This window comes from Chionomys nivalis, chromosome 8, assembly GCF_950005125.1.
Source record: "Chionomys nivalis chromosome 8, mChiNiv1.1, whole genome shotgun sequence".
In the NCBI taxonomy this organism is placed as follows: Eukaryota; Metazoa; Chordata; class Mammalia; order Rodentia; family Cricetidae; genus Chionomys; species Chionomys nivalis.
The window spans coordinates 13990082-14012915 of record NC_080093.1 but is presented as its reverse complement, the minus strand read 5'-3'; the positions used below and the strand labels follow the sequence as shown (position 1 = coordinate 14012915).

Here is a 22834-nt window from a genome sequence, read left to right as displayed (position 1 = left end):
AAAGATACAAACTGGTCACTCAAAAAACCCAAGTGGGGAGGGGGCTAGAGGAATGTGTGAAAATATGGAAAACACGTGCGGCCATGAGGAGTAGCTAAGGTTTGAGTACCGTAGCCACTATGCGGCTGAGCACAGGCCCTGCCTAACTAGCTTAAACGGGACGATTTCAGTCCCATCTCACCTCTTAAGGATCCGAGTGATGGGAACATCTGGAAGTCTGTCTTCTTTTTTGCAACTATTTTCTAAAATTGTATTTGCTTACTTCTTTCATGTGTGTGTGTGTAAGGGTATGTGCTTAGGACAACGTGCCTGTGAAGTCAGCAGGAAGCTAGTAGAATCGGCACACTCCTTCCACTAATGCGTCCTGGGGATCCAATATGGGTCATAAGGCTGGGTGGCAAGCCCCTTCGCCCACTGAGCCAGCCCATCAACACTCAAACTTTGCTGTCTTTCTTATCACCCTCCCACTAAATAGATACAAAGATTGTTCCTGAGGGACACAAGAGGGAAGTCCTCAGATGAGTGAGTCCTTCCCAGTGGAGGCCTGAAGAATAGGGCTGTACTCAGCTGCCCTATGTGAGGAACCCTCACCACGATTTCATGGAGAAAATGACAAAAATCTATTGAGAGGGCCGGGCGGTGGTGGCGCACGCCTTTAATCCCAGCACTCGGGAGGCAGAGGCAGGCGGATCTCTGTGAGTTTGAGACCAGCCTGGTCTACAGAGCTAGTTCCGGGACAGGCTCCAAAGCCACAGAGAAACCCTGTCTCGAAAAACAAAAACAAAAACAAAAACAAAAACAAAAAAAAATCTATTGAGAAACATGAAGAGGGTTAAATAAGGTGATGCTGTAAGGTAGGGCACAAAGACGCCACCCAAAACAATGGTTAAAATGTTTTTTTAAAAAATGTATAGAGCTGGGGGTTGGAGAGATGGCTCAGTGGTTAAGAGCATTGCCTGCTCTTCCAAAGGTCCTGAGTTCAATTCCCGACAACCACATGGTGGCTCACAACCATCTGTAAAGAGGTCTGGTGCCCTCTTCTGGCCTGCAGACATGCACACAGACAGAATATTGTATACATAATAAATAAATAAATATTAAAAAAAATGTATAGAGCTGGGGATGAACACTGCCAGTACTGTATTTTCTTTTCTTTCCTTTTGAGACGGTGTGTGTGAGGGGTGGGGGCGTGTGTGTGTGTGTGCGTGTGTGGGGGGGGTGGGGGCGTGTGTGCAGGTGTGTGTGTGTGTGTGTGTGTGAGGGGTGGGGGCGTGTATGTGTGTGCGTGTGTGTGAGGGGTGGGGGTGGGGGCGTGTGTGCGTGTGTGTGTGTGTGTGTGTGTGTGTGTGAGAGAGAGAGAGAGAGAGAGAGAGAACATGTGTGCATATACTAGAGATAAGCTAGGTGTGGTGGTGCTCACCTTGAATAATACCAGCACTCAGGAGGCAGAGGCAGGAGGATCTTTGTGAGTTTGAGGGCAGCCTGGTCTACATAGTGAGTTTTAGGACAGTCAAGGCTACAGAGAAATCCTGTCTCAAAGAAAGCAATAACAATAAAAATAAATAAATAAATCAAAAAACTAGGGATTGAACCTTGAACAGCCTAGGCGAGAACTGAGTCACTGAACCATGCTCCTGTCTTCCTAAGAACATTTTTATTTCAGGGGAGGGCACACTTGTCCAGGTTGGTCTTAAACTCACAGTCTTTCTTCATCAAGCTTCAGAGAGCTCACATTACAGGAGTGAGCCATGATGGGTAACTATGGGTGCATTTTCTTTCTTTAAAGAGAAACATGTTTGTTTATTTGTTTATTTATTTATTTATTGGTTTTTTGAGACAGGGTTTCTTTGTAGCTTTGGAGCCTGTCCTGGAACTCACTCTGTAGACCAGGCTAGCCTCAAACTCACAGACATCCACCTGCTTCTGCCTCCCGAGTGCTGGGATTAAGGGAGGAAAACCATTTATTTTATGTGTATGTTTTAAGCCTGAGTATACAGATGGGCACAACATTTGCATAAAGCTGCAGAGGTCAAAAGAGGGTGTCATATCCCCTGGAACTGGAGTTAGAGGTGGCTGTGTGCGATTGTTATGTGGCTGTGTACAGTTGTTGTGTGGCTGTGTTCTGTTATGTGGCTGTGTGCTGTTGTGTGGCTATGTGTTCTGTTATGTGGCTGTGTGTGCTGTTGTGTGGCTGTATACAGCTGTTGTGTGGCTGTGTACTGTTGTGTAGCTGTGTGCTGCTGCTGGGTGGTTGGGTGCTCGGAACTGAACCTAGGTCCTCTGAGAGAATGGTAAGCTCGCTTTAACTACTGAGCTATCTCTCCAGCTCATTTTCTTTATTATTATTATCATCATCATCATCATCATCATCATCATCATCATCATCATCACTACTAATATTCAGTTTTCAAGCTTGCTTTGTAGACCAGGCAGGCCTTGAACTCAGAGATCCACCTGCCTCTGCCTCCTGGGCCACTCCTGCCCAGCTATTATCTTGAATTTTATGTGTAGGAATGTTTTGCCCACGTGTGCAGGTGCACCACTTAACTACTGAACCATCTTTGCAGTTCCTTTTTTTAAAACTTCATTTTTTCACTTACTATTTTCTGATCCTACAAAAATATAAATATGGAAACGCTCAGCAAAAGTTGTATGTGTATGATAATTACATATAAGTAGGAAGTAGCCCATAAATAACTGAATTGAGTTCATGGTAAATAACAGTGATTAGGATATTAGTATGTGCCAAATTACCATCATCTTGTGTCTTATCAAGAATGGTAGAGCACTTGCCTAGACCCCAGCGAAGGCCTGGAGAGATGGTATTGCGGTTTGGGCACTAGTTGCTCTTTCCTTTTTTTTTTTTTTTTTTTAATTGATTTATTTTTTACTATTATGTATACAGTATTCTGCCTGCATGCCAGAAGAGGCACCAGATCTCATTATAGATGGTTGTGAGCTTCCATGTGATTGCCAGGAATTGAACTCAGGACCTTTGGAAGAGCAGGCAGTGCTTGTAACCTCTGAGCCATCTCTCCAGTCCTTGTTGTGCTCTTTCCTGTAGGGACTTAGGTCCCATTCCCAGCAGACAGATAGTGACTTAGAATCATTCATAACTCCAGTTCCAGAAAATCCAGCGCCTTCTTCGAGCAGCAAAACACTCATACATATAAAATAAAATAATTAAATAAAATGTGATCCTAAGCCAGGTAAAACAGCTGACCCTAAATGTTCAGGGTAGCCCAGAATACTTTTGTTTCAGTCACTCAAACAACCTAGATGCCCTTCAATGGAAGAATGGATGAAGAAAGTATGGAATATATACATATTAGAGTACTACTCAGCAGTAAAAAACAATGACTTCTTGAATTTTGCATACAAATGGACGGAAATAGAAAACACTATCCTGAGTGAGTTAAGCCAGACCCAAAAAGAGGAACATGGGATGTACTCACTCATATTTGGTTTCTAGCCATAAATAAAGGACATTGAGACTATAATTCGTGATTCTAGAGAAGCTAAATAAGAAGGTGAACCCAAAGAAAAACATATAAGCATCCTCCTGAATATTAACCTTCATCAGGCGATGAAAGAAGACAGAGACAGAGACCAACATTGGAGCACTGGACTGAAGTCTCACGATCCAAAGGAGGAGCAGAAGGAGAGAGAGCACGAGCAAGGAACTCAGGACCGCGAGGGGTGCACCCACACACTGAGGCAATGGGTATGTTCTATCGGGAACTCACCAAGGCCAGCTGGCCGGGGTCTGAAAAAGCATGGGACAAAACCGGTCTCGCTGAACATAACGGACAATGAGGACTACTGAGAACTGAAGAACAATGGCAATGGGTTCTTGATCCTATTGCACGTAATGGCTTTGTGGGAGCCCAGGTAGTTTGGATGCTCACCTTACTAGACCTGGATGGAGGTGGGTGGTCCTTGGACCTCCCACAGGGCAGAGAAACCTGCTTGCTCTTTGGGCTGAGGAGGGAGGAAGACTTGATTGGGGGAGGGTGGGAAATGGGAGGTGGTGGCGGGGAGGAGGCAGAAATCTTTAATAATTAAATAAATTAATTAATAAAAAAAATAAAAAATAAAAAGAAAAAATAAATTAGTCACAGCTGGAATTTAAAACACACACACAGTTCACTTTTTTCTTTTCTCTCTATTTATTTATGAGGCACAGTTTCACTATGTAGTCCTGGCTGTCTTGGAACTTGTTATGTAGACCAGGCTGACCTTGAATTTACAGAGATCACCTGATTCCCAAGTGCTGGGATTAGAGGGATGTGCCACTAGGCCTGGCAGAGCTCACTTTTCAATGGTACACTTATCCATAGGACTCATGGGACATTATATGTGACACACTTAGTCATGACATTGACCATTTAAACCCAGGGTTCCACTGTCAGTTCTAAGAATAACTTACACTTTGGAAGAAAGAAAAAAATGGATTTGTAAATTCAAACAATCTCAACTAATTTATCGTAGCTTCCCTCCCTCCCTCCCTGTCCCCCCTCTCGATGGAGGGGGTCTTACAATGTAGCCTCGGCTAGCCTGAAACTCATTATGTAGACCAGGTTGGCCTCTAGTTTGGATAACCACCTGCTTCTGACTCTCGAGTGCTGGGATTAAAGGTGTGCACCACCACAGCCCACAATCTTAGCTGCTTATTGTTTATGTTTAAAAATCTCTTTGGGCTGGAGAGATTGCTGAGCAGTTAAAAGCACGGGTTACTCCTGCAGAGGACCTGGGTTAGTCCGAGCACCCACGCGGTCATTCACAACCATCTGTAACTCCAGTGCTAGGGGAGACAATGCTCTCTTCTGACCTCTGAGGTTAGCAAGGATGCGTGGTACACATACACACACATGCAAAATACACATCAAATAAAATGAATAAATCCAATAAAATATTTAAATTTACTTTGGAGCTGGAGAAATGGCTCAGTGGTTGAGAGCACTTGTTCCTCCCACAGAGGACCTGGGTTTCATTTCCAGGACCCACAGCTCACAACCATCTATAACTCCAGGTCCAAAGGATCTGAAGCCTTCTGATTTCAGAAAGATATCACAAACTCATGTGATACATATACATGCATGTAGGCAAAATATGATTTAAAAAAGCACTTGATGCTCTTGCAGAGGACTGGGGTTCAGTTCTCAACACCCACACAGTGGCTTCAATGACCTTTTCTGACTTCCTGGGCACCAGGGATGCCCAGAGCCCAGAGTGCACAGACATGCTCTCAGGCAAAACACTAAGACATATACATATAAATTTAATTTTGAACATTGAATACTTTAGTGATATCTAACAATACTGTCAATTTGTTATACACTTACATACAGAGGCAATCTGCACCCAGAAATCTGAGCAGTGGTTCACTTATTATGACCTATAACTGTAAATTAAGTAATCATAAAATGATGCAGTCCATTCAACTGATAAACTGAAGAAAGTAAGGTACCTCTCATGTTTCTCATTTATAACAAATCTCATTTTCTCTTGTTTTGGCACGTGGCTCTCTCTTTTAAGAGGACGGCAGTTGGGGCAGGGTCCCCCTAGCTGAGGCTGACCTGGAACTAACGGTAGCAGCCCAGGATGGCCTCTTAACTCATGGTGATCCTCTTAATGTAGCATCTAGAATACTGGGATTAGAGGCATGCACCACGCCACCACACAGACTGGCGGGCCTTTTTAAGTGCAGTTCTAATTATTCTCGTTAATTTTTCAAAAAAAGATTTATTAGATTTTATTAGATTTATTTATTATATATGACTACATGCCAGAGGAGAGCAACAGATCTCATTATAGATGATTGTGAGTCCCTATATGGTTGCTGAGAATTGAATTCAGGACCTCTGGAAGGGTAGCCGGTGCTCTTAACCTCTGAGCCATTCTCCCCTATTTTCATTAATTTTAAAATTATCTGTTTATTATGAGACAGAGTCTCATGTAGCCCAGGATGGCCTTGAATTTGTGCTCCTCCTTCTACCTCTCAAGTGCTGAGGTTAAAGGTGTGAGCTGCCACGGCCACTTTCGCAAATCCATTTATTTTCTGTGTAAATATTTATATATGTATTCATTTGTTAAGATAAACTTAGCCTTTAAATGGGCAGCTCATGTATAAATAATAAAAAGAAAACACTTGTTAAAATCTGTTTAGCCCGAGGTTAGAAATAACTGCAAATGTAACAAGTATGAAATGTGATTGACAACCTTAGATTAAATAATTCTACTTAACAATTTGACAATGTAAACTGATTCTTTTTTTGTCAAAATTCATTTGTTCAATAATTTGACCATGAATTTGAGCTAGCCTGGTCTACAGAGCTAGTTCTAGGACAGCCAAGGCTACACAAAGAAACCCTGTCTTGAAAAACAAAACAAAAACAAACAAAAAAACCTGACCAAAAGTAGATGTGTAATTTTCCTGCTGGACATTTATTTTCTTCTTTTTTGAGACCAGGTCTCATGTATCCCTGGCTGGCCTGGCAATCACTACGTAGCCCTTGAACTTTGGATCCTCCTGCTTCCATCTCTGGAGTGCTGGGATGATAGGCGGCACTGTCACATTCCCTTGTATGCAGGGCTTCATGTCTACTAAGCAAACCTCTACCAACGGAGCGATAGCCTACCCTTCTTAAGTCAACAGAAGTAGTTCAATATTTTCCAGCCAACCTGCTCTAAATGTCTTGAAATCAAGTTTTCTTTGACTAGCTCTAAAGATATTCATTTCCCCTTACCTATATTTTTACTCTCCATCCACCGTATACAAATCGGTAAGGAGGGCTGGATGGCTGCTCAGCAGTACTGACGGTCTTCCAGGGGAACAGTATGCACTTCCCAGCATCCACATGGTGGCTCCCAGCCATTTCTAACTCCAATTCCAGGCAACCAAAGCCCTCTTCTGGCCTCTGCAGGCAGCAGGCACACACGTGGTACAAAAGCATATATGCAGGCTAAATACCCATACACATTAAATAAAATAATAAAGTTCAAAGAATCAACAGGAAACGAAGTGTCTCCAGTTAAATCTGTAACATACTGTAACTTAAAAGTTGGTGAAACCTTAATTTTTTAAGGCTAACGGAGAAAAGGCTTGCTCCAAATTGATGCTCACTCTCTATAGTTTCTCATTCTTTTTAGTTTGGGGGACCTTACTGGTACGAAGACCTTTCGTGTGGCCACATGCAAAAGGACGCTGCAACAAGTTTGAAGGAAATGCTAGGACACGAGAGGCTAGTTTGCTTTTATCAACATGGAATAAATGCTCATCAACAACCATTAGACCTTGCGGAACTTTCAGAGATTAAGTTGGGGCTGCAGGAGCGTACCTACCACGGAGACCTGAAATCAGGCATCCATTCCCAGCGGTACCTCTTTTTGTCTTGGGACTTACTCCCTATACACCTCACTCAGAGACGCGAGCATCTAGGAAAGCTAGGTTACAAGTCCCTGGTGCCGCCAGGGTGATCTCAAAGACATTACACCGCGCCTATCCCACTTCTGGCCGGGTCTCGGGCGGACCCCACAGTCCCGAGGCGCCGAGAGTTCGACTCGCAGGAAGATCTAAGCCTGTGTGCCTGGCCTGATCTCCGCAGCTCCCCGGAGCCGCCCTCATCCCAGAGGCCAGAATGATGATGGAACCCAGGTTCCTTCCCCGCCAGCGAAGCACTCCGCAAGTCCCTTCCCAAGCCTCCGATTCATCGCAAATCCCTCCCTCCTTCCCCAGGCCTAGGCCTCCCTCCAGGGCCCACCTTTGGGGTTCCCCCTTCGCCCCCGAAACCAATCTAGAACCCTACAGAGCCAGGCGAGCGCCATCCCACGTCCCCCTTGGCTTTAAGCGCAGCGCCCCGCCCTGGGCCTGGGGACAGGATCGGGGTGACTGGTCAGAACCAGAGAGACCGGGGACCCCCCACACTCACCATCCTCAAGCCGAGTCCCTCCTCCGCCTCCGCCTCCTCCTCCTTCTGCCTCCCCGGTTACCAGGGGTAACTGCTGCGGCACCGCCCCTGACGTCCCTCGCACGCACAGCGAAGGAGCAGAGTAGCGGGATGGGGCGGGGTTCTGCTCCTCTTTACCCAAAGTGCGCAAGCGCGCCAAAGCGCCCGCCCACTGCGCAGGCGGTCTTGGGAGTGGCGGAAGGCTGGGGGCAGGCTGGCGAGCGACCCAGCGGGAGGGGCAGGGTCGCCCACGTGGCTGGCGGGAGCCTGTGGCCTGTGATTGGTCAGAAAAGGGGGCGTAGCGCGAGGGGGTGTTCCCCGGCCTAGCCGCGATCCTCCAGTTCAGGCTTCCAAGTCAGCGGTGCCTGGTGGCAGTCGCCGAGTGCATCCCTTTGGGACCAGGTAAGGGGCCTCCAGTGAAGGCCGGTTGCACAGCTGCTTCCAGGCCCCGCGTCTCCTGCCTCTGCTCTGTTGGGGCTGCCGGACCCTGCGGGCTGAACTTCCATCTGCTGAAGCCGCGTGGCGGGTGGGACGGACCAGGGCTCCAGTGGACTCCTCCCTTCTGTCCCTCGTTGTCTTCGACTGCCAGGCTTTGGGGCACCCGAGTTATGGTCTGCTCCTTTATCTCCACAGGCTCGTTAGAATCCAGGACACGTGATGTCTGATGGGTTCGGGGAGATCGCCTGAGAGAGGGCGATAGGGAGATTGGGGACCCGTCGTAGTGTCGAGGTTAGCAGAGAGCGGGAGTGTTAGACCGTCTGGGGTCCGCTGGATTTTACTAAGCCACTTTGGACTGTAAGCGCTCCTTCCCACTCCTTCGTGCACAGGATCACTGGAGAGTTACCCTTGCCTCTGTGCCAGTCCGGGTTCTCGACACAGGTCCAGTCTTGCCAGGCCAGGTTCTCAACTTTGGTCCAATCTGCCGTCGGAGAAATTCTGTTCCTCCTAGTGGAATGCTTTTTAGACAGAATTTATTTCCGCACAACTCTAGAAGTCAGTTACTGTAGGCAATAGAGTTGGGACACGAACTAACTTGTAAACTTTATTTTACAATGTTGCTTGTTAACACTGTGGCCCAGGTAGGCGTGCTGTCTGCCCTCGGGGACTGAACCCTGAATGCAGGGGCTTGTGCAGGGTAGGCAAGCCCTCTACCACCAAGGTACACTGCCTCCCTTGCCCCAGACTAGTTTATACCAGGAAACGGAGAATTTTTCTAACAGCTGATGGTCTAGGTAGAGATGGTACCTCTGGAACTTTGCTCACGCATGTTTACCTGTTCTCTATCTATGTCAAGTGCACAGATCATTGCCTGTCACAGAGGTGGTGCTGCATAGTATTAATAGTTTAATCTGGGCTTCAGGCTTCACCCCTCTTCCTACCAAACTGGTTAAGATTACAGAAGCAAAGGCAGATCTCTCTTAAACGGGTTTTCAGGGTTTTTTTTTTTTGTTGTTGTTTGTTTGTTTGCTTGTTATCTTTTTTTGTTGTTGTTTTGAGACAGAGTCTCATCGAGTAACTCTGGTTGGACTGGAACTCACTGTAGACCACGCTGGCCTTAAATTCACAAATCTGCCTGGGTACTGGGTTTGAAGCGTCCCTCTAGTTTTCAGATATTTTTATATTCAAGTAAAGTACTTTTTTTTTTTTGTCTTCCTGAGACAGGGTTTTTCTGTGTATCTTTGGCTGTCTTGAAGTTGCTCTGTAGACCAGGCTGGTCTCGAACTCACAGAGATCCGCCTGCCTCTGCTTCCTGAGTGCTGGGATTAAAGGCATGCATCACTATGCCTGGCTCAAGTAAAGTACTTTTTATAAAACCTTTTTAAAAACAAAAAGCCAAAAAACCCCAACTATGTATTTATGTGCATGAATATTTTGTCTTCACGTTTGTTGCGTGTTTGGCACGCTAGAGCTGGAATCAGCCATCATGTGGCATGGTCCTGGGCCTACTGGTTTAATGATTACCGTCATTCTCCAGCTTGCTCCAGGCAACCTTGACAGTATTTCACTGTTTTAGCAGTCTTTGGTCTGGTCTCCTGGAGTTAGGAGCTGCCTCGATCTCCCAAGTACTCTAGCTCAGAGCTATGCCTGTGGTCCCTGATCTGAGCTTTGGTACCGTTTGCTAGAGATCAGTGTTCTCTAGGAAGCATCAGTGCTGCGCTGCTTTTTTGTTTTCTCCTCTCTCGTTCCTCTGTTTCTGTCACAATTGTGCTCTCATTTAAAAAACAATGTAAAGTTTGTTTGTGTGTATGTGGTGATCAGGTACTATGTGTACACAGTGAGGACATGACCACTCCAAGGTATGGTTGAGGAGGTTTTTATTGTACACATGTGGCAAAGTATAGTCAGGGGCATCTGGAAGAGTTCAGAGCCAGGGGACAAAGTAGTCTTTGGCTAACAGAATGGAGGAGAACGAGAGAGGACCAAGAGAGAGAGAGGAGCAAGGGAGCGGGCTCAAGAGAGGGGCTGGCTGATATGGGAGCGTTATATAGGAATGAGAAGCTGAGGAAGGGAACCCAGGAGCAGGAGAGGTTTGGGGTAGGGCTGGGGTGAGAAGAGCCACTGGTTCTGAGTGAGCCTGGAGACCAGCAGACACTTGGGATGCTAACTACAGTTAGCCATTTGCCCTGAGTCTCTGTTGGACTTGCCGCCATGTTTGTGTGTGGAGAAGACAACTTGCAGAGTCTGCTTTCCTCCTTCTACTGTGTGTTCTGGAGAATGAACACAGGTTGTCAGGCTCAGGGCAAAGTGCCTTTGCCTGTCCACTCCCCTCACAGCACCCCCCCAACCTTGGTTTGAGACAGTTTCAATGTAAAGCTCATGTCTGAACTTGTGATTTTTGTTTTGTTTGTTGTTGTGTCCCCCGTCACCCCCCCAACAGGGTTTCTTCATGTAACAACCCTGGCTGATCTGGAACTCGTTTTGTAGACCAGGTTGGCCTCAAACTCACAGAGATAGCCTGTCTCTGTTTCCTGAGCTCTGGGATTAAAGACGTGTGCCCCCACCAGCCAGCAGAGGTAGACTTTTTTGTGTGCTGCTGCTCCCAGGCTCCTTCTACTTTGATACGTGTTTACCTGCACTTGTGTGCACTACATGAGTGTGTGGTGCTCACCAAGGTCAGAAAGTGCTGGATCTGCTGGAATTGGAGTCACAGATGGTTGTGGAAACCATGAGGAGGCTGGAACTGAACTCCAGGCCCTCTGTGTTACCACTCAGTCATTTGTGGTGTTTTGATGATAATGGCTCCCAAAAGCTCATACAGTTCTGGGATATTTTGATCACACTGTGACACTCCAGACTGTCACTAAAGTCTACCTTGAATCAGGGGGCAGAGCCAACAACAACCTGACCGGAATTAACCATAGAGACGCCAGCAATTTGGATAGAGAAGACAGGAAGAAAAGGGTGGGGACTAGAGTTTGAGCTTTCATTCATTCATTCATTCATTCATTTATTCGTTGGTTTTTCGAGACAGGGTTTCTCTGTGTCCTGCCTGTCCTGGAACTCGCTTTGTAGACCAGGCTGGCCTCAAACTCACAGAGATCCGCCTGCCTCTGCCTGCTGAGTGCTGGGATTAAATGTGCCACCACTGCCCATCTTGAGCTTTCTTTTGGTTCCTGGATGAGGGTTCTGACGTACCTAGGAGATGGTTCCTGATGTATCTAGGAAGTGAACCCCTCTCCTCTACCATGAGTGTTGTTAGACGGAGGGAAATACTGTTGGCATTGGAACCATGCTGCAGGAGTCAGGCAGAGTGAGAGGTAGAAGTCAGAGTTCTGCCAGTGCACACTCGCAGTCTGGCTTTTGCTCTCTCCTGAGATCGCCACTTAAGCTGCTGCAGTTAGGGTCAGGCACAGGCGCTGTGGGCACTGCCTGTCGGCCTTTTCAGTTACTGTCTGCTTACAGATGACTGGCTCCTAGCATGGCTTCCCATCACAACAATCCTTTCCCCACATGCTGCTTCCACCTTCCTCTCTCTCCTGCCTTCTTTCCCATTGTTTGAGACCACTTTTCTTAGTTTGCCTCTTAAATACGACAGTTTCCACGGCTTATCCTCACTTCTCTATTCTGAGTAGTTTTGCTGGAAAGTGTTAACTTTAATGATGTCAGTGCTACTGACTGATAGCGGAAGATACAAAATAATCCCACACTAGTTCAGAATTACGTATAATAAAGGGTTATTTATTTAGGAGAGACTCACAGATCACTGTCCTAGATCACAGTCCTCTGCACGAATGGGGAACAGGAACAGAGTCTAGCAGCCAGAAGTGAGAGCTGGAAGCAAGAGAGCGAGGGCAGGCATTACAGCTGCATTTATAGTATGAGAGACCACATCCAAGTGGGCTGGTATCTTAAAGGCTTTTGGCTGAAGCAGCAGAAGGAGTTCCCACAGCACCTCCCCCTTTTGTTTAAATAAGAGAGTTCCAAACCCAATGCAAAAATATATACACTAGGAAAATATATCAAATATAAGATTAGAATTACAACCTGCATAAACAATATTAAGCAAGGGACGTTAGCTAAATGTTTTAATAAGCATTCTATCCTAAGGAGTCTAAGTCTTGTATTGGAAATGGTTTGGCTAGATCATAAGAGGACAGTAACTACGACTATCTAATCTTCAAGCCCATCGAAGGCCTGAGAAGGGAGATAATATTACTTGAGTAGATAGGAAGTGCAGTCAAGCAGCTTCCAAAATGTGCAGAAGATGACAGAGACCACTGGCTGCCTGAGCAATCACCCAAAGTCTTCAACATCTGCAATGTTGAAGCAGTCAACTTTGGCTAAGGTCTAGAGTAACTGGCAGACCATTTTCAGAGGCAGGAAATTTTTTAAAACCGTCTTACCCTGTCTTGGCAAGATTTGACAATTTTTTTTCTTGTATCCTGCTTGTCCAGTCTGGATATCGTGCACTTTATCAGTGGTCGAGGCATGGGCAGTTTCTTGCCCAAAGGCCAGTCGTGCCAAGAAGACAAACTCCAAGTGGAGTGTCTTTGGTGCTCAACACTCTCTCAGGATTTGGTGTTGCCAAGAGCAATCAGAATCCTAGGATATTTAAATGCCATGTTCTACAGATCTTTAAAGTGGTTGAAGGTTACCTATCTATGTAGAATACAATCTCTATGTATATAAAGAACCTAATTAGTCTGACTAATTAGTATACTAATTAGCATACTAAAAGTATAACAAACATGAGTGACTATTGACCTATAATACTTAATACCTATCTAACTTAAAGATTAAGACTTTGTTTTGTATCAGAGTATTAAACAATCTTTAAACAACTATGCAGTAAAGGAGGACAATGACATCAAAATGTAAACAATGTATAAATATCTTAATCAGAGGTAAAAATATATAATGTAATATGGTAAGTATATCCTAAAATTGTATCCATTTACGGAATGTCTTAAACAGGGGTAGAAACATGCATGTATACAATATGACAAAATAACTTTGCATAGGTATATAAATATTGTAAACAGAAATAGCAAATATAATTTGAACTTGTATCAATATACCAGAAACTATACCAGTGTAAATTGCCCATAAAATATAATTTGAACTTGTATCAATATACCAGAAACTATACCAGTGTAAATTGTCCATAAATAATAGCTCACAAGTATTCACTCTATAGCTCACAAGTATTCACTCTATTATTCAGTATTATTATTATTAGTGTGAATAAGTTTAACTTAATTACCTATTATCCTATTCAATCTTCCTTTTTTTTGAGATCTCTAGGCCTACTAATTTCCACCCCAACCCCCAACCCTATGCGAGTAATAAGCAACCCCTAAATGGTGTCTCTAACCATGAGAACAAACTTTGTTGAGAGAGGGGATATTGCTTTCTAGAATTGCTTCCTGCTGTCATGGGGGTGATGTTTTTTCTATGGGATCCTATAAAAGTAAAATGATGGTTAAGTTTCAAGATTGCTGTTTTGTATAATTAGAAATGGTCTCTGAGTAGTGGATAGGGTCTTTTGTTTGTTTGTTTTGAAGTTTATTTGGAGTTCTGGCCAGAATGTGGTAAGAAAGTGCACCATTTCCACAGCTGGTATCCCAAAATTGGTCTCATAGTACTGCTATCAGCATCATGACATTATATCAACCAGGTGGAGTTGTTGTTGTGGGGCCCCTTCTTCTTCCTGGAAGCTTCAAAGATTATTGCAGGAAAATCTACTGTTCATTGTGGAAAACTTGGGCATTATTCATATAGACATATATTCAATGAAAGATACAATATAAACAAAAATTTTACAAAAAGTAAAATATTCCCTTAAAGTCTATCTTCTTTTTGTCCCATACCAGATGGCTCCTGACATGAGACAGAAATTCTGATTTTTTCTTTTAACAACATGCTTGGATTTAGAGAAGGATAGCCATTGTTCAACTCCAAAGTCAGCTCTTATTTTTAAATAGAGATATATACGTGTCCAAAAAAATCAAATTTTACCATGCAAATAATACAGCATAATAATAATAATAAGGCAGATTTCTCTTTGCTTGTTGATTCTTTCTGGATAGCTATCTTTTTATCTTTAGGCATCTAGATGTCCAAGGTCTTTCCACTCTTTGAAGGTGAATATTTTCCTGCAAAGACAAGAACAGAATCCTGCCCCAACCCTTATGAGGTCTTCTTACCACCTGTATGGTTGTCACCTCTGTAGATGAGCTGTCATTTCTCTTTCTCAAGAGGTTTCTCTTTTTCAAACCGAATCTTTATCAATTTTGATAGTATTCATAGCTTTTCTTCTCCTGTAGAAACAAGACATCTCCTGGTTTCCATTGTGAGGTCAGCACATCCTTGACATATACTGGCTGATTTAATTCAGAAGTTTTTCTATTATCCAATGTCTATCTGCTGCTGTTGTTCCTTTCTCATTAGCATTAAGAAAATTCAGGGTTAATAAAGCATTATGCAGTCTATTTCTAGGGGTGTTTTCCCTCTCTTTCTGTTTGTTTAGCATGTCCTTTATAGTTTGATTTGATCTTTCTGTAATTAGCTGACCTGTAGGATTGTTTGGTATACCTGTAATATGCTTTATATTGTAATAAGCAAAGAACTGTTTCATTTTCTTAGACACATATGCTGGACTATTCTGTATTTATTTGTGCAGGTATACCCATGATGGCCATAATTTCTAATAAATGGATGATTACTAAATCAGCCTTTTCTGAGCTCAGGGCAGTTGCCCAATGAAAACATGAATAAGTGTCAATGGTGTGGTTTACATAATTTAATTTTCCAAATTCTGTAAAGTGGAACACTTCCATCTGCCAGATCTCATTCCTTTGAGTACCCTTTGAGTTTACTCTCTGCTGGTAATGGTGTTTGGTTAAAGAATGAGAAAGTAGAATATCTCTTTCTTTAAACCTTTACTATTGACATGATTTTTTTTATGAAATTCTGAGGCCTTCAGCACACTTCCAATCAATAATTGATCAATTTCTGCATTACCTTGTGCTAGAGGACTTGGCAGACCCATATGGAATTGGATATGTGTGTTATGTATATAGGACAAAGCCTATTCCTGATTATATCTTGAACCTGTATGAAGTCAATTCTGTATCATCTGATATAAATTGAGTAGTTTATATGCAAGACAACTCTTTCTGCATATTGTGAATTAGTAACTATATTGAGAGGTTCTTTAAAATCTCTTAGTACCATGAGAATAGCATATAATTCTGCCTTTTAGACAGAATTATAAGGGCTTTGTTCCACCTTAATTAATCCTTCTGATTTGTAACCTGCCTTTTCTGATTTATTTGCATCTGTATAAAATGTATGGACTTCAGTTATTGGTGCAGCATGTACAATTCAGGGAAGAATCCAAGTAGTTCTCTTTATAAGGTTAATTCTGTCACTTTTGGTATAATTGTTATTTCTCCTAAAAAAATTAGTACAAGCTATTTGCCATGGTTTATTGTCTTTTCATAACTTTTAAAATTTCATCAGCAGTAAAAAGCACTGTAATCTCTGCTGGATCTATACCTGCTAATTGATGAAGTCTCAATTTTCCTTTTATAATTAATTCAATTAATTATAATATAATTTATAATTAATTAAAAACTTAATTTCCACGTAAGTTTTTAATTTTTTACTTGGTTTATGTGGTAAAAATATCCATTCTAAGATAATATCTTCCCTCTGCATTAAAATTTCTGTAGGGGAAATTCTGGAAGGCAATATGACTAGAATACAGTTAAGATTTGGGTTCACTCTATCTACATGCGCCTCCTGTAATTTCTCTTCAACGACCATCAATTCTTTTTCTGCTTCAGCTGTTAATTCTCTGGGGCTATTTAAATATTTGTCACCATCTACGGTTTTGTTTAAATGAACTATTAGGTCAGGTATTATCCCAACAGCCAGTTGTAGACTAGAAATATCTCCTAACAATCTTTGAACGTCGTTAAGAGTCCTTATTCAGTCTCCTAATTTTTGTCTTTTGTGTTCTAATTTTCTGGAAACCTAGTTTGTAACCTAGATAATTGGCAGAATCTCCTCTTTGTATTTTTTTTTTTTTTTTTTTTTTTTTTTTTGATTTTCGAGACAGGGTTTCTCCGTAGCTTTTGGTTCCTGTTCTGGAACTAGCTCTTGTAGACCAGGCGTGAGCCACCACCACCCGGCTCCTCTTTGTATTTTTTCAGGAGCAATTTGTAATCTACATTTAGCCAATTTTTTTTTTCTTCAAACATTCTAAAGTATCTGCATTTGAGTCAGAAAACAAAATGTCATCCATGTAATGGTAAATTATAGACTTAGGACATTGCTTGTGTATTATTTCTAATGGCTGATTTACAAAGTATTGTCACAGGGTGGGACTACTGAGCATTCCTTGTGGGAGGATAATTCACTGGTATCTCCTAGTAGGCTGAGAATTATTACAAGTAGGCACTGTGAAAGCAAATTTTTCTCGATTCTTTTCTTGTAAAGGTGTAGTGAAGAAACAATCTTTAAATCAATAACTATAAGAGGTCATCCTTTTGGTAATAGAGAAGGCAGAGGAATTCCAGACTGTAGAGGGTCCATAGGTTGGATAACCTTGTTGACAGCTCTTAGATCTGTCACCATTCTCCATTTTCCAGATTCCTTTTTAACAACAAATACAGGAGAATTTCAAGGGCTGGTTGATTCTTTGAATATGGTGAGCATCTAATTGCTCCTGTACCAGCTGTTCTGAAACCTGCAGTTTGTCTTCCGTTAAAGGCCATTGTTTAACCCATATGGTTTTCTCAGTTAACCGTTTTAAAGGCAAGGCTGTTAGTACCACTGAAGGTTTGCTAGTTGCTTTGTGTTCTTGTACAGCCTGAATGGCTGGTGACTTTTGTGTATAAGTACCTTTTAATATCCTTCTTAGAAATATGAGTGTTGGGGACTGCAGGAATGTTAATCTGGGTATTCCATTGCGGCAATAGGTCACAGCCCCATAAATTCACTGCAATATTAGCTACATATGGCCTCAGCCTTCCTCTCTATCCTTCTGGCCCTATGTATTCAACCCACCTCGTGCTTTGTTTTACTTGAGATAGAGTTCCAGTTTCTAGGAATTGAACATCTGCCTCTTGAAGAGGCCAATCTGGATGCCAAGGTTCTGGAGTAATGATAGTCACATCTGCACCTGTATCTAGCATCCTCAATTACAAAGTGATTTATACACACTGCACTCTTAGCTTTGGTCTTTGGTCATTTATAGAAGTCTGCCAAGATGTATGTTTCCTATTTCCTACTGGAGTTTTTGACTTACCCTCCAGGTCTATTCCATCATCTAGAACAGTATGGTTTTTTACAGTAGGCACTGGATTGTTTAATTTTCCTGGTGAAACATGTTCTCTACATGACTGTGAATGACTGGGCCTTGTTTGACATCGGGGCCTGAGAGAGGCCCCCCAAGGAGTTTCCCAGTGCTGTCGGGTTGCCTTGTCTGTCTCTTGTCAACCTACATTCATTAGTCCAATGTTGGCCTTTGCCACACCTCCTACGTATACCAAAAGGCTGAGTCCTCCTATTCTTGCCATTCCTAGAGGAGACATTATTCCTAGGAATTCCTTGTCTACAATCCCTTCTCAGATGTTCTATTCTACCACAATTAAATTTGGCATTTTGGTGTCTCCTCATACCATTGGAAATTGCTTCTCCTACCCAAGCTTCAGTACTGTAGTCAAATGTTTCAACATTCACTGTATGCAAGATCTGTGCTGATCTAACCTTTAAAGGCCCAAGGATTGTCTTACATTCTAAGTTCACATTTTCAAAAGCCAAAGATTTAATTAGTACACATCTAGCTTCAGGGTCTGTCACTCCTAATTGTACAGCCTTACTTAATCTTTGTAAGAAGTCAGTAAAGGGTTCTCTCTGGCCCTGTTTAACCCTAATATATGACTCAATCATCTTTCCTGGCTCCTGAATCCGGTCCCAAGGATTTAAAGTTGCTGTGCTACATAGGAACAAGGTGCATTCATCATAGTGAGCTTGTTCCTGAGGATCAGAGTAATGACTCTCACCAAAAATTTGATCTTGGGAAGTCTCAAATCCTTTTGCTTGCCCCCGTTGCTCTAAAATTTTTGCCTCTTCCTCCAATAACACTTCCAAAGCAGCTGAGGTCCACCTTCTAGGACCTCTGACATTAATTGAAGCCAATCGTGAGGGGTGACTTAGCTTTCGAAGCCCACGTTTTCACTCTTCCCTGACAAATGGTGAATGGAGCCCATAAGAAACTATTGCTTGTTTTTATTTCTTTTAGATCGCTCATACTATTGGTTCCCATGCATATTCTTTGACTATCTTAGGGTACTTTGTGCCAGATGGCCTTTCTGAGGAAATTATCAGATATGCAGTTGAAACTCTGTGTAAGTCATCCAGGGGTCTGGCACGTACTGATGAGGCCAAATCCTGTCCTTGTACCTTCTGTCACTGCTCATCGATTTCAATAAATTCCTCAATCTTTTCAAATCTTTTTACTACTGCCTTTTAAAAAGTCTGAATCTATTGTCCAGTGTTCTGTTCTAATGTCCTCACTGAGGATTTCAACTTATTCAAATAGTGTCTCATCCTTGGATAGGTCATAACTTTGCCACAGATTCCGACAGTTAGATTCAACAGCACAAATTTTTTCAGATAATTTTGTCAAATTGATGTTATCCCTCTCTGTAGTATTGAACCATTTTTTTTAAATGAGATAATGTTGAAAACAAAGCTAACTCCTAGAATCAAATAATAGGAAGGAAAATAGCATAAGTCTTGAACAATACCTTCCATAATATAAGCAAAATAATTGTTGAACTCCTGGATGTTATCAGTCATAATTTTAAGGCAATTACAATGAGTTGGAGTAGGTGTAATAATCATTATCGGCCAGCAGGTGTCACAGTTGCAGCCATGTGGCCGAGAGACGCTAGCAGCAGTGAACAGCACATGTTGCTTACTTAGATACTGAAAAATATGCTTTGTTTAACAAATTAAGAACAGTTATTAAGGTGATCAAACAATTCTGAGAGTTGGGGCCCAGGATAAAGAGACAACCCAAAGTTTTCCATCAGTGCGAGTTGTGGACTGTGTGCACTGCGGGGACTGCAGGCAGCAGTGTGTGGGCTGGCGTGTGGGTCATGAGCCGGGGCGCGCTGAGCAGCAGCCTTCTGCATCTAAGGGCAGCGGGTGGGAGAGTCAGGGCCCCAATGCGCCATGCGGCTGGCGGATCTTTCCCAGGAAGTGTGGACTGGTCCCCACATTCAGGCATCATATGATGGCGGAAGATACAAAATAATTCCACACTAGTTCAGAATTATGTATAATAAAGAGTTATTTATTTAGGGGAGACTTACAGATCACTGTCTTAGACCACAATTCTCTGAACGAATGGAGAACAGGAACAGAATCTAGCAGCTGGAAGTGAGGGCCGGAAGTAAGAGAGCGAGGGCAGGCTTTACAGCTGCATTTATAGTATAATAGACCATTCCCAAGTAGCCTGCTATCTTAAAAGCTATTGGCTGAAGGAGCGGAAGGAGCTCCCACAGCAACTGAAACCTCATTCCCTTCTAGCCTGCATGTTTGCACTTTTTAAAAATTGATTTTTATTGAGCTCTACATTTTTCTCTGCTTCCCTCCCTGCCTTTCCCTTCCCCTTCAACCTTCTCCCAAGGTCCCCATGCTCCCAATTTACTCAGGAGATCTTGTCTTTTTCTACTTCCCATGTCTGCACTTTCAAGCCCTTATGCCAACCTGCTGGCCAGCTGGACACTCAATACTCTGTGCTATGCTTCAGGACAATCATTGAGCAAAATGAATTCATTCTCCAACTTTATAGGTGAATATCTAAGTAAGGTGGTGCTTAAAAAAAAAAGCAAATGACCCTGTGACAGTTAATTTTTTTTCTTTCGGTTTTTCAAGACAGGGTTTCTCTGTAGCTTTGGAGCCTGTCCTGGAACTAGCTCTTGTAGACCAGGCTGGCCCCGAATATACAGAGATCCTCCTGCCTTTGCCTCCGTAGTGCTGGGATTAAAGGTGTGTGCCACCACTGCCTGGCGACAGTTAATCTTGACTATCGGCTTGATTGCATTGAAAATCACTTGGGAGCTATCCTTCCTAATCTGCCTCGGGGTTTCCGGAGCACTTTAACTGGGTAGGAAAGACCCTGCCTTCAATGTGGTTGGCACCATGGACATAGGCCCTAGAGTGAATGTAAAAGGAAAGAAAGAAAAAAGCAAGTTGGGCACCAGGATCCATCTTTGTCTGTTTCCTGGCTGCAAACACCGTGTGCCCAGCCACCTCACTTTCCTACAACAATGTCCTCCTTGCCATGGTGGCATGCATTCTTTTGAAACATGAGCCAAAATAACTCCCTCCTCCCAACTTTTATAGTTTTATAGTGGCAACAAGAAAATATCTAGTAACTAACTAAAATTGTAAGGAGAAGGGTTGTTACTGTGTTAGACCTGATCATGTGGCTTGCAGGCCTTGGCTTTGTGGGAGTAATGTGGATGAGTTTGGAGCCATGGGCTTTAACAGCCCTCAGATGCTATAAGCAGGACCTAGTGGACCATTTTGGTTAGAGTTTGGAACCAAAGAAAGCCCAGATAATGCAGACAGTGGAAGTCCGCCTCGCACGCTTCCAGAAGGGAATGAACCCCACTGGGAACAGGGCTAGAAGTCATTCATGTTCCATTCTGGCAATTAATATGCATTCTGGTCATATTTTGAAAGTTTGAGTAAAACCAAGTTAATAGGTCATTGGCTATTTGGAGAAATTTCAAGACAACATAACATCTAGGCTGTGGCATGGTTGTCACTCACAGATCTTAGAGCTACCGTGAGAGAAAGCAGACCGATTGAGAAACAGGCAGACAGGGTTGAAAGCATCTAGAATTGGTAGTGTCATTAAAGAGAAACCCCTGCTCTTTGTCACTGGGATAATAAGAAAGGCTTACCCATCCAAGGCTCCACTTGGTGAAAATGAAAATCCATGAGAAAGGAGAGCGCCCCTGCTGTTACAACTACCATGGACTTGTTTCCCGAGTTTGGTTGGCAAAGTGCGCAGAGGCCACCACAGTGGTGGACAGAAGGAGCTGGACTGCGTCTTGAACCTGTAGTAGAATTAGAATTGTCCTTGTAGATTTTTGGGCATCCAAAATGCAGGAGTAAGAGGGACGTGAATGCTTAGGGGAAAGGTTTAGAGGGGGGCTGAGATCAGACAGATGTCTGGTGTGTCTCCTAGTGAGCCTGCACCCTGCGTATTCCACAGATGTTCCTGGGGCCGCACTCCTCAGCCCCTGTAGGTGAGGTGGAAAGGCTAGAGGAGACTGGGCACCAGCATTTCTCTCTCTGCTTCCTGACTGCAGACACAGTGTGCCCAGCTACCTCACTCCTATGCCTACCACTGTTTTCACTGCCATAGTGGTTAGGCTGTGGTAAAAGAGTTTCTCTGAAGGCCGGCTTGGTGAAGAGCGGAGGGCTTCTATTCTAGTTCAGGATGGCCACTTTTCCTATCTTCCTTCTAGGATATTATGCTAGTTCGTGGTGTTATCGCATTGCCTCGTCGGACTGAGCTCCTCTTGGGCATAGACTGCCTCCCCTAGTATGATCAAGCACAGGCCTAGCCACTAACACGGTCCTGGGAAACGCTTGTTGGCAATTGCCTAGTTTGATTGGCATTCATAGGGGCCCATTCATAGGGGCCCTAGATCATCACAGGGGATGCCTAGGGTCTGGCAAAAGCAGACAGTCTATGGCTGCCAGGGCCTCTGGGGCAAACGGATTCAGGTAGGGGTCAGCTCTCATTCTCTTTGTTCTTAAGTCTTAGGTTGTATGTGGGCAATATGGAGGCTGACCTGTCTGGCTTTAACATTGATGCGCCCCGTTGGGATCAGCGCATGTTCCTGGGCCGTGTGAAGCACTTCTTTAACATCACGGATCCTCGCACCATCTTTGCGTCAGAGCAGGAACTGGACTGGGCCAAGGCGATGGTTGAGAAGAGCAGGTGAGGGGTGGGCAGGGGAGGGGCTGGAGGTACCAGCACAGCATTGGCTCGACTCTCTGAGGGAAGGAGAAACTGAGGGTGAAGGAGTGGGCAGAGGTCTTGGGAAGGAAGGAGACGAGCAGGGAGATAGGCCTCGTCAGGTCAGGTGGTCACTGCTGTTGTTATTGAGCGACAGGATGGGACTTGTGCCCCCTGGCACTCAGGTGGAGCAGCTGCTGTATGCTAAGAAGCTGTATGACTCTGCTTTCCACCCTGACACTGGGGAGAAGATGAACGTCATTGGGCGGATGTCCTTCCAGGTCCCCGGGGGCATGATCATCACAGGCTTCATGCTGCAGTTCTACAGGTGAGTCCTGAGATGGCCGAGGGAGGGGTCAAGCTAGGTCGGGGAGCCTGTGGAATA

General features: G+C 43.7%; 2 protein-coding genes across 3 annotated transcripts in view; one reads left to right on the top strand and one right to left on the bottom strand.

The window, feature by feature from the left end:
- Arl3 (ADP ribosylation factor like GTPase 3) overlaps nt 1–8036 on the bottom strand; it is a 60496-nt gene extending 52460 nt beyond the window's left edge. The window contains exon 1 of the mRNA XM_057779242.1: nt 7932–8036. Within this exon, the coding sequence (XP_057635225.1) occupies nt 7932–7934 (3 nt within the window). The 5' untranslated portion in view covers nt 7935–8036. The remainder of the gene's footprint in view (nt 1–7931) is intronic.
- A 227-nt stretch (nt 8037–8263) lies between these two features.
- The window catches only part of Sfxn2 (sideroflexin 2), a 28426-nt gene continuing 13855 nt past the window's right edge, over nt 8264–22834 (top strand). For both annotated transcript variants that reach the window (XM_057777969.1, XM_057777970.1), the window contains exons 1-3: nt 8264–8351; nt 22249–22431; nt 22607–22777. In XM_057777969.1, coding sequence (XP_057633952.1) covers nt 22271–22431; nt 22607–22777 — 332 coding nt within the window. In that variant the 5' untranslated portion in view covers nt 8264–8351; nt 22249–22270. The remainder of the gene's footprint in view (nt 8352–22248; nt 22432–22606; nt 22778–22834) is intronic.